The sequence below is a fragment of the Propithecus coquereli genome, unplaced genomic scaffold (genome assembly GCF_000956105.1).
Source record: "Propithecus coquereli isolate 6110/MARCELLA unplaced genomic scaffold, Pcoq_1.0 Scaffold25, whole genome shotgun sequence".
Lineage (NCBI taxonomy): Eukaryota > Metazoa > Chordata > Mammalia > Primates > Indriidae > Propithecus > Propithecus coquereli.
The window spans coordinates 8,113,013-8,125,161 of record NW_012148063.1 but is presented as its reverse complement, the minus strand read 5'-3'; the positions used below and the strand labels follow the sequence as shown (position 1 = coordinate 8,125,161).

Below are 12,149 nucleotides of genomic sequence, written 5' to 3'. Positions count from 1 at the left end.
TCCATATTTCAATGGGATCTTTCTTAGCATCAAACAATGACTTTAAAATGTCATCCACTGAAAGCTCAATCAATTCCATCTGTAGTTCTGCCTTGGTGACATCAACTAGTTGAGGCTGAAATGCTAATTTGAGTGTGATGTCATGATTCTCAAAGTTAGTGAACCTTTCCTTGTATTCTCCATTGAATAGGTCTGTAACAGCTGCGTATTCTTCAAATGATTTTCATATATCATCCTGCTAATCAATGACCTTTGCTAACTGGGGAAAATGTTCACCCAAAATTTCCTTTTGAAGAAAAAGTGTTTTGAAAAAAAATAGCTTTTTTTGAAATGCTTGGATTTTTTGCCACATATCATATATAGACTTAGTTTTGCCTTGCAAAGAAATATTCGAGTCATTTTGATTTGACATGATATCACACAGAAATGCTACATTCCTATAGAAATCTTCTTTCAGTAATTTACATTGCTGATTCTGTTCTTCATAAAATTTTGGATGAAAATTTTATCTGTTCTCACAGAGATAAAATTTTGGCTAACACCTCTCCCTGCAATAGCCAATGCACTTTGGGATGATACAGCAAATCCACACTGAATATCTCATCATTTAACTTTAGCATGTTACAAAACTGAGGATACCATATTGCATTTGCATGAAAACAGTTAAAATACTTATAACTTGTTGCAAAGTGTCACTTAACATAGTAGCTGTAGCACAGAGATTTTGCTGATGCAAGATACAATGAAAAAAATGAGAGCATCTGGATCTGTTAATACTTTTTTTTTATCTAGGCAATAAACCTTTCATGTTTTCCTGTCATGGAAGGTGCACCATCTGTACACGCACTCACTAAATTTACCAAATTCATTCCAACTTCACTACATTTATCTTGAAAGTCATTGAGGATATCTATTCCCCGTGTTCTGTTCACAAGAGTGCCCAAAGTGAGTAACTCATCATAGCAAAGAAAATCTTCTGCTATGATCTGAATGAAGTATAAAACCTGTGTCGAGTCAGTAGTATCAGTTGATTCATCCAAAGAGATTGAATAATATATATTTTCCTTTTGAAGTGTTGCATGAAGTTGTTCTGGTAAGTTGAAGGCTAATTCATGCTGCCAATCTGTTACGGTTAAAACTGCCTCCTTAAAAGAGGCGGTTGTTTGTACTTTTAAACCTTATCAGGGTCTAAGCATCCTACAACTTCAACAATGCATTCTTTCACAGTTTCTACATCACTGAATGGCTTCCCTTTTCTCCTGAAAAATAACCTACTTTATAAGTTGCTTCAGTGGCAGTATTTCCAGGTCTTACTGCTGCTTGAAAGAACTGTCTTTGTTTTGCTTTTCATCTTTTAATTTCTGCAATACAACCTTTTGCGCCTCTCCCTCTAATTTAAAATATTTTTCGTCCTTATGAGTGTTATAATGCTAATAAGCACTGAATTTCTTTATGTTAATATTGTAGTATCATAAAGCAAGCAAATCATCTTATCTTTAGCAGTAACTCAATAATATTGCAATCCTCATTAAAAAATCTATTTTCTTCCCTTAGAGTTCTCTTGGTCTTCTTTGACGTGATGGGTGTTAAGCAGACAGACTTAAAAAATACTGTCGAGCTGTGAAACTATTCACAAATTCCACTTCCAGCAGAAGCACAGTGCACCATTGTCAAAAGCTGATAACAGACTGGCGCACTCGACCCCCATAAACTCTCACCAACCAGCCTCGTGCGGTAGTGGCGCCAGCCAGGTGGGGGAAGTTAGAACTAAATCATGAGCGTAGCAGCTGTCAATTTAGCCCCTATGGCTTCCTAATTCTCTAATTGTGCTGGCAAATTTGGGAGGATTATTTCATCAAAATTTATTTTATTTTTTGGCATTTTGAATACATTCATTTAAAAATAAAATAAGAACACAAAAGATGAACAAAAACGTATTAATAAAAATAAAAGGATTTGTTCTGTAAAATTTGGATTCAGTCAAAAGGCCATACTTACAGACCTAGGCCACATGTGGCCTTAAGGCCACAGGTTCCCCACTCCTGGGATAAATGAACTGGTACATTCACACATTGGAATGAACTAGTGAGCAATAACAAGGAATGAACATTGATAGATGCAACAAGGCAGATGAATCCCATTACGCTAAGGGAAAGAAGCCAAACACAAAAGGCTACGTGCCATATTATTCCATTTACAAGCCACTCTGGGAAAGGTAAAACTATCGGGACAGAAATCGGATTAGTGTTTTCCAGAGGCTGTAGGTGGGGAGAAAGGGATTGACTGCAGAGAGACATGAAAAACCTTTGGGGGTGATGGAAAGATTCTCTGTTTTGATTGTGGTGGTGGTTAACTGACTATATGTTGTCATAACTCACAAAACTACATTTTAGAAACAGTGAATTTTATTCTGTGTAAATTGAACCTCGATAAACCTGACTTTAAAAAAGTAAGTTCTTCAGCACCAAAAGGACAAGCAACACAAGTAAATAGAGATAAATTGGACTTCATCAAAATCAAAACTTCTGTGCATCAAGGGATACAATCAACAAAATAAAAAGGCAACCTATGGAATCGAAGAAAATGTTTGCAAATCATGTTTCTGATAAGGGGCTGATATCCAGACTATATAAAGCAATCCTACAACTCAACAACAATGAACAAACAAACAGAAAAACAATTCAAATATGAGAAAAGGACTTGAGCAGACATTCTCCAGAAAGATAGACAATGACCCAAGAGCACGTGAAAAGCTGCTCACCGTCATGGCATCGCTAGGGAGATCAAACCACGGTGAGCTAGGGGAGCACGCCCGCTAGGGTGGTGTCTGCCAAACAGAAATGGTGAGTGCTGGGAGGATGTGGAGCGATTGAGACCCTTGTGAACTGTTGGTAGAAACGTGAAATGGTGCGGCCTCTATGGAAAACATCACGGCAGTTCCGCAAAACACTGAAAATAGAATTACATTGTGATCTTATCATTTCGCTTCTGGCACGTACCCCAAAGAATTGAAAACAGAGTCGTGAAGAGATATTTGTGTACCCATGTTCGTAGCAATACTATTCACAACAGCCAAAGGTGAAAACAACGCAAGTATCATTGACAGAGGAATGGATAAACAAAACATGGTGTATATATATACACAATGGAATATTATTCAGCCTTAAAAAAAGTATAAAATTCTGACACGTGCTACAGCATGCATGAACCTTGAGGACATTATGCTAAGTGAAATAAGCCAGTCATACAAAGGCCAGTACTGTGTGATTCCACTTATATGAGGTTCTCAGAGTAACCGAAGTTACAGAGACAGAAAGTAGAAGGCGGCTGCCCGGGGCTGGAGGGTGGAGCGGCTGGGAGTTGTTTCACGGCTACAGAGTTTCAGTTCTGCGCGATGAGAAGACTTCTGGAGACTGGCTGCACAGCAACACGAGGGGACTTAACACTACCGAACTGTGCACGTAAAAGTGGTTACGATGGTAAATATATGTGTTATTTTATCGCAATTGTTTTCCAAGTTCCTCAGTTCACAGAACAGAAATGTGCCGCAATGGAAAAAGCACAGGCTTCGGTCAGAAAGGTGTGGTTCTGGCCCCAGCCCGGCCGCTTTCTAGCGGTGCGACCCTTGCACTGTCTCTGTCCCTCTCTAGCCCTCAGCTCCCTCGTTTATAAAATGGGATGATCATGCTCAGGAACCAATTTAAGGGCTAAACCAAATCACCGGTCTGGAAATGCTCCGTGCATCACTGCACAGGGCAGCTGTTGAAGAAAAGGGGGCCCAGAGGTGTCAGAGAAGCTGCTGGAGTGTACACAACTAGTTAGTGCTAAGGACAGGATTCGGACTCAGGTCTCCGGCCTCCCTGTCCCGTGCTCCCTTCTCCGTGCCAGCTGCCTCCTTTCTGGCACTTGTCCTCTCTGCAGAGCGCAACCCGCCCTTCTATCATTTCACATTTCCTGCTATAATTAGGAGTGGACCCCTCTTTGAGGTCCAACCCCATCTCTCTGAGCATGAGTTCCTAACAATGCCGCTTGACGTCCAAACTGATCAACCAGCCCTTGGAGCATCTTGGGGAAACGTTTTGGAAATGCCGGTCCCTGCAGAGCCTGGCTCACCTGACGACGCCTTTCGTGCACTCACCTGATGAACGTGGGGTACAGCTCGGCATTCACTAGGCAGAGCATTTGGAGCACAATGGTGACTCCCATTCGGCCAACACAAGCCACCGTGATTTTCAACCAGTGCAGGTCTGGAAGGGACACGGAGAGGGTGTGTCAGTGGGCGGGGGCTCTGTTCCCTGAGCTACTTCAAGAAGCCCTGGTGGGTTCTACTTGGACTGCTAGAGCTGGCGGGGCTGAAACGTTGCTTTATCTAACCTTTTCATTTTGGAGTCAGTAAACTGAGTCCTGAGAGATTTCTGGACACGTTTGAGAAGACTCTATTTTGCAGAAGAAAGAACGAGCTTTTTGAATCTCAGCTTGGTTTCCTGAGCTCTAAAATGGGAATAATTATATCCAGTTCATAGGTTGCCATGAGACTTAGAAACATTGCCTGTCAAATGTCCACTGTCATCACAGAATTATAAAGTTGGCTTTTCGATTATTATGTAGTGGTGACCACTGCCAGCACGGTGCCTGGAACACACAGGCACTCAATAAATGTAGTTCCTTTAGGCACTAGTTCCCAAACTAATGGAACAAATTTCTAATTCTCAATCTAATGTTTGTTTCCAACACATTTTTAACTGAAACGTCTTTCATAATGGTCTCAGAGACTGAGAATTAGGGCTGTAAGCTTTGTCTCACCCTGGCAGGCTGCGGTGGGGTTCTCCATCACCTGAAGGTCCAGGAGGAGCCCCCTCCTGGGGGCTGACCAACGAATTGGGTTTAACCAGAAGGAACCACAGATCCTCGGTAGCCACTGTCACCTGCTTTACGTGGTTACCCCAACACTAAAATGCAAGTGGCCTTGTGAGATGCCAGCTCAGTAAAAAGGCCTCACAGACATTATGTCATCTCGACACTTGTCCCCAGACATGGGCTACATACAGGAATCTTGATTCATGTCACTCGGCCAGCATGAGGTTCCAAGAGATAGTGGAACTCGCTCACCCATGGGTGCAACACGGTCCCTCTGGCCGCCTGCGGCCCTCCGGCCTGGCGGAGAACCCGCACTGAGCCTTCCGTGAAGGACCACACCCCTTTTACCTGCTGAAAGACAAAGGGGCTCTTTCAGGTGCTCCAGGGGAGCTCCTTGCGCACCGGTCTTTCATCTGGCGAGAGCACTGCTGGGGACGAACCGCAGCCCTGACCGCAGAGAACTGGCCCTGTCTCCACCCCGCACCTCGGGGGCCACACGTCACAGCGGCCAGAGGGACCCACTTAAAACTGAAGTCAGGTCAAGTCAGCCGCCCGCTCAAAGCAGACTCTGGGGATAAAGCCCACGCCTGGCTCTCTCCTGGCGGACTCCACGCCTCCCTCTGCCCACTGCCCGCGGGCTCAGCCCATTCCGATCCCGGGAATTCCGAGCTGTTCCTCCAATGCCACACTCTCCTGACCCTGAGGTCCTCGCATCTGCTGGGAACACTCTGCCCAGATTTGTACGTGGCTCATTCCCACTGCACTTAGGTGTCCTAAGGCCTCCCTGCCCCCTGGAGAGAGAATTAGCACCCATCACTCCCCAGCCTTCTCTGTTTTTCCCTAGGTCAGCTCCATGGGGCAGGAACTTTCTCTGCGTTGCCAGCTGCAGAGATCCTAGGACCTAGCGGCATACCGGCCACACGGAAGGCCTCAGGATGTTTCCTGGAGGGGGACTGAATGACTCTCGGGCAATGTGATAGGACTCAGGCAGGGGCAGGTGGAGAGCGCAGGAGCCGGGAGGACCCTCCCGGGGAGGGCACGATGCCTGAGCTCTGCCAGGTGAGGATTGGACAGACTCAGCCCTCGGTCACTGTCTTTCTCGGTGCTCACTGCTGTTGCTTTTTAAAAGTCTGCCCCTTCATCACGCCTTACCGGGATTCTAGACACAGGGAGATGGGGAGAAAATGGGGAACATCTGTTTCAGATCCATTCTGCCTCTTGTCCTGTGTTCTCTGCTTTTTCCCCACAAAAGGAAGGAGAAGAAAACTGAGCTTTCTTTCCCACCTTTTTATATGTCCAGGCTGATCTACACAGCCTGGGTCTTGAGAGTACATATTCCATGGGACATTTTCCCCGTGCCCTGCACGAGAGCCTGCCACATGACCCACTGAACCAAATGCAGTGCACCAGCAGGAAGAACTGAGAAAATAGCAAATCTGCTTTTGTGTTTGTTTAACATTTCCAGAAGCAATGAACGTGAAAGGCAATTTACGTAACACTGAAAGTAACACTGACAAATTTAACCTGTAGCTTGGTTTACCTTGGATCGTAAGAACTACAGATGGAAGGACACGTCCACCAAAACGGCCACTGTTAAACAGACTAGCGATAGCAAGTGTTGGAGACGGTGGGGGACAATGGGAACGCTCCTGTGTTACGGGGGGAGCAGGAAGTGCTCACCGTGACCGCTCTGGAAGGCCATTTGGCAGCGTCTACTGCAGCGACACATACGCCTCCCTCAGACGCAGCAAATGCGCTCCCGGACCTGTACCCACGGGAGACGAGGGCCTCTGCCCGCCAGAAAGACACGTGCAAGGATGCCTTTCATCCCAGCGAGCGGCAAACGCCGGAAACAACACAAGCGACGCTCAGCAGTGGGGTGGTTGCGTAGTGCAACAGTCGTACGGTGGAATGCTACACGATGATTTTTAGAAAGTACGAGCTACACTCTCCTGTGAAAACGTGGATGAATCTCACAGGTGCAATGAAGCAGTGAATGAAGGGAGACCAGAAAAAGTGCATTTGGTGTGGTTCTATGTATTTGCAGTTCAAGAACAGTCGAAACTAAGGTGTGGAGAAAGAGGTCAGAATTGTGGTGATGCGGGCAAGGGTCGGGGCAGGGGGTATTGGTTGTGAAGGAGCAAAGAGAACCTTCTGAGGTGCTGGGGGTGTCCTGTGTCTTTGTCTAGGGTCACACTGCAGGTGTATACATATGTCAAAATTGATTGAGGTATATACTTATAATTTGTTCATCACATATATGCTACATCTCAATTTAAAGTTTAAAAAAAAAATTGTAGACTAAGGCAACACTTTGCCTTTGTTCTTGTTCCAGAGGCTTATCAAAAAGTTACAACACTATTCCCATAATTCGATTTCTTGGAAAATGATGAAAATGGTCAACTCACCATGTGAGATAAAAACCATGCTGAAGCAAGCTGCCCCTACCACCAGATTTGACACGGCCAAGGGGTAGCGGCGGCCGAAGCGATCAATGGTGACGAAGATGATGAAGGCCGCAGGGAACTCAACCAGAGCAGAGTAAAGGAAATCCAGATGGAGGTTCCCGCCGGTGGCACCCATGTGCATGATGAGGCCCTGGTAGAACACAGAGCTGCTGAACCTGTGCAAAGAGGAGGGTTCGAGTCAAAGGCAAGCTCCGCGGAAGGGGAGTTTCGAAGATGCCCCCTACCAGCAGGAGAGAAGCGTGTGTCACTTGATTTAGAATGTCCTGGAGCAATATGAGGAGGGGGATACAAATCAGGAGGGGTGTTCTAGAAGGGCCCTTGGTGAGAAACTTCGTTCATGGCAGACGTGAGAGTGTGGCTTCTAGATACACCCCCATGTCTCCTGGAGACTGCAGATGGCCATCGCTACTGTTCAAGGCATACTTGGACGCGTCTGGCCCTGCACCACGCGCTGCACATGCACGCGCTCATCTAGCCCTCCGACAGGCCTACAGGAGGTCGGTGGGAGAAGGCAGTAGGCAAGAGAGAAGCTTCCAGTGTCAGGCTGCTTGGTGAGCTGTGTGACCTTGAGGAAGTTAACTAACCTCTCTGGGCTGCAGTTCCCTCATCTGTAAATGGGATAATAATAGTACCCACCACATTGGTTTGTCTTGAGACTCACTGAGTTAGTGGACAAAAGTGCCTGCTGTAGTTCCTGGCACGTAGTATGTGCTCAGTAAAGATGACCTTTTACTGTTGTCATCATCATCATCTTTCCAAAGTCAAGGACCCAGAATACCACAGAGCAGAGACGCTGGCTGAGTCGTTCCAAGTGCACAATGCACTCCCTCCCCCATCTCACACTGTCTCAGGTGGGCACGCTCATCCGCCTAGCCCCCCACCCGCATCTGGGTGAAATACGGCAACATGACAGAACGCGGCACCCAGACCGTCCAGGCCTCGATAAGTCGCTCTCACGCGAGTCAAAATTTAGAGTGTCCCACGTGTCGCTTTTGGGGAAACAATATTATTTTGGAAGTTCAAAACCTTTCATGATCATATTGGTGTTTACATTGTGAGACGAGATTTTGTTTGATAACAAATTACTCTTATCCCAGCCTGCAAGTTGCCTGTCAGCTCCAAAGCAGACATCTCAACTGATGTTTCTAATTTATAGACCTGTTGTTTTATAAAACCTTGCCCGGAGAAGCACTGGGATGCTTTTGTTTCTGGTCCTAAATTATTCCTCATTGGCCAGAGGGGTCAAGAGAACAGGAAGGAAGGCTCCTGCCTGAGCCCCTGTCCCCACCCAGGCCCTGCAGCCCGTGGAACAGAAACAGTCACCTGTCACTGACAGAGACACTGAGGAAGAGAAGTACCGGTTTGATTTTCCAGGCCACAGACCAGCTCACAAGCGTGCAGGGCTGCCACCTCTGGGCAGAGCCCCCGAATTGCACGTGTCTATTAAAGTAACAGAAACAACTTGTTACCGAGCATTTCCGGTACTGATGCCCGACCCTGTTCTAAGTCCTTTTCACAGATGAGCTCACTAATTCTCCCAGCATGCCTCGGAGATAGGTACTGTTATTACTCCCGTGGCTGACGAGGAAACTGAGTCAGAGAGAGATTGAGGCACTTTTGAAGGCTGCCCAGCCGGGAAGCGGGGGCCAGCCCTCAGCGGCAGTGAGGAAACCGCAGGGTGGTGGGAGGAGGTGTCCGGGGGCCAGGCCTCGTTAAGGCCTTGAGGGCCACCAGAAAGAGTTTGGCTTTGTCCTCTGTGGATTAGGAAGCCCATGGGGGCACGAGCTGGGGAGAGACAGGTCTGTCCAGCTTCAGGGCTCCCCTTGCGGCTTTGTGGAGTGTCACCTGAGGGCGGGGTGGCGGGGAAGCCACAGGCCCCCAGCAGGTGTCTGCATCCGCGTAAGAGACACTACCCGGAGGCTCCAGGCAGGGCTCCCAGCCCACACAGCAGATTCTGGAGACGCCGTGCAGACAGAGCTGAGGAATTTGCCAAAGGACTGGGCTGGGGGTTAGAGCACAGAGGAGTCAGGACACCACCTTGGGGGTGCGTCGGGCGTGGAGGGGAAACCGAGCAGTGCCGCAGAGCAAGCGAACAGTTCCCTCTGCGGTGGCCCCAGCCTCTGCCCTGCGGGTGCCGCGGAACGGGATACTGAGTATCTGCGGGAATCTGCTGGGCTCGGGCGCCGGGCGGGCTGTCTGCAAAGGCTCACGGCCCGGAGTGCAGATGGGCCGGGACCCCAGGGGCAAACACAGGGACGGGGGGTGGGGTGAGGGCGAGTCAGGACAGGGCACGGTGAGCCTGGTGACCAAAGAGCTTGGTGGGTTCTGTGGAACGGTGGTTATTCATTCAACTTTCAGCAAATATTTACTGAGGGTCTGCTACGTGCCAGGCACGCGCGGCCTGTTCCAACTCTCTGTTCCAATAAAACCTGCTGTGGAAGTGCAGGCCAGCGCCCCCGGGAAGCAGGCTGCCCGCGGGGAAGGGGGAAGGCCCTGGGTGCGGGTGGAGGAGAAGGCCCTTCTGTCGAGGGCACAGGGTAGGGACTCCTCCTGTCATAGCAACGGGGGGGACGCAGACCCTGGGAGCGCGCAGGGGTACGTGTGTGACTCTTCCCATCAGTGCGTGGTCACCACATAGACACTCTTAGGGAGGGGCCGTGAAGGCTTCGGGAAACTTCCTCCTCGAAAGGCAGAGCCCCTGAGATCTCCTCCCCCGCCTGACAGCGAGTCACGACTCAGCTCTTTCAGGATGAGACGGTGCGGGCGGAGGCGGCCTCGGAATCCCTCTGTCGTACTCTGCTCATCTCACTGTCGCCCCGTCCTCCTCCTTACCGAAAAGGAGACTTTTTCCCATTCCTCCGGCCTCGTGGGAGAAATAAGAGCCCTTTGGCCACGCAGCAACTGGACTAAAATCCTTTCCCCCTTCTCTTTCCCCGCCTGAGCTGCGCCCGTCTGCAGCCCGCGCCGCCCTCACCAGAGGTACATGAGGATGAAGGTGCGCCTCCTCAGGCTCGGCGTGCGGAACAGGTCTGCGAAGGAAGGGCTCAGCTGTCCCGGGACATCCTCTTCGAGGGAGAGCATCTGGGGGGAGTCGGCGCGTCAACCCCGCCCCAGCCGCAGCGAGCAGAACCGTCCCTGGGCGCCCCCGGGCCGGCCACAGCCACCGCTGCCACGCCTCGCAGCCTCCCCGGCCACGGCCGGCCCGGGGCATCTCCTGAACCGCAAACCCGACCCGGGTTCAGTGACGCCAGAAACCCCCGCCCAGCTTTCTCACCCTCACGTCTTCAGGCGGCAACTTCCCGTTCTTTCGGGCGATGTGGTTCATTATCTTCACGGCCTGAGCGTTTCTCTTTTGCAACAACAGCCAGCGAGGGGACTCCGGCACGCACCTGCGGACACAGTTGAGCGCGGCGTGGCGCTTCCACCAGAACGCGTCTGACTTTAAGCCCCGAGGAGAGCGGCGCTGCAGGTCCGGGCAGCCCGTCCTTCTCACCCGGGACTGAGATTCCCCAAGCAGCTGGGGGTGAGAGTCTGAGGTCATCGTGCGCTGGCCGTGGGGCCCACGTGGGAGCTCCGAGGGCCACTCCTGCTCTTAGTGCCACCAGCTAAGATTCACCAACCAAGAGGAAGCCACTGTGTCCTGCGTAGCCTTCTCTCTCTGGAGCAGGCGCCCGTCTCTCCTGGAAGTGGCAGCCCTGGTCCCTGGGAAAACACTCAGCAGAGCAGATGCCCCCGCGCCGCCCCCGCTGCGCTACATCGGGCTGTCTCCGTGCAGCGCAAGGGCTGTTGAACAACTCTCAAGATCTTTCCCAAAATGAATTTACTTTCTTTTAAAATCAGAGCAACACCATGCTGTCTATGTCGAATGGGACACAGATGTTATAACGGAAAGATCGGGGCTCTCTGCCATAAGAGTCCTCTGAAAACACACGGGCGTCGCCTCCCCCTGCCGACCACCGGTACTTGGCCTGGGCGGGAGTCACTTCCTGCTGGGGGCCCTTGTTTCACACTGACAGGAGGGGAGCGGGCTCCTCTGGACGCCCTGGCCGCAGCGCACAACCCTCAGAGGCCACATGTCATTTAGAGAGATTGGGTCGACTCCAGTGTCACCCACAGATGAGATTTGCTCTCGGCAAAACTGAGACGGAAGGAGCGGGGACAAGAGGTTTCTCTCTGCGGCCCCTCTTCCCTCCACCAGAACAGAAGCGGCTCTGCGCTGACGGCCGGTTCTGTGCCGTGAAGGTCCAGTGCGCCCATTCCCCAGAGAGCATGACGTCGAGCAGCCCTGTCATTCATTCGTTCATTCATTCATTCATTCAACCAAGAGCGAACGCCTGCTGTGTGGCTAGCTGAGGGCATTTCAGAGCCGTGTTGATAATACCAATATTACTATAAAAATGAGGACGTGGGGGAGGAAAGAAGACAGAAGAGAGAGAAGAGGGGAAGGCGGAGAGGACCAAGAAGACCACAAGGTGAGAACATCTGAGCTAAAGCCAGCAGTGCTGGGGGAGCCTCCAGGGGCTGTCGGGGGTAGTAGCCACCACGGCAAAGCCACCACTTGTTGAACCTTTTCCAGGTACTGGCCGCTTTGCATAGATTGTCCCCCAGATTTCCTGAGGCCCTCAGCAACACATGGAAAGCTGCCTCTTCCACCAGGAGCGAGGCTGACCCACCGACGCCAATCTCCCTGCTGTCAGCACGGCCTTGTGTGTCCAGAAGGTGCACATTCTGAGGCTGCAGCATTCCCCTGAATTTTTGTTCCACTCTTAGCATCGCTGGCCTTTATCTAGGGAGATGCGAATTTAAAGACGCTCTGGCTGAGGA

At 50.2% G+C, this 12,149-nt stretch overlaps 1 protein-coding gene across 5 annotated transcripts in view; it reads right to left on the bottom strand.

Annotated features, from left to right (window-relative positions):
• SLC22A1 (solute carrier family 22 (organic cation transporter), member 1) overlaps positions 1-12,149 on the bottom strand; it is a 34,682-nt gene that overhangs the window by 9,737 nt on the left and 12,796 nt on the right. For 4 of the 5 annotated variants that reach the window (XM_012646837.1, XM_012646838.1, XM_012646839.1 and 1 more), the window contains 4 exons: positions 10,600-10,714; positions 10,300-10,406; positions 7,266-7,480; positions 4,139-4,247 (listed from right to left, as the gene is read on the bottom strand). In XM_012646837.1, the coding sequence (XP_012502291.1) occupies positions 4,139-4,247; positions 7,266-7,480; positions 10,300-10,406; positions 10,600-10,714 (546 nt within the window). Of the gene's footprint in view, positions 1-2,758; positions 2,950-4,138; positions 4,248-7,265; positions 7,481-10,299; positions 10,407-10,599; positions 10,715-12,149 lie in introns of those variants that run through there. The other variant, XM_012646840.1, reaches the window with a different exon arrangement.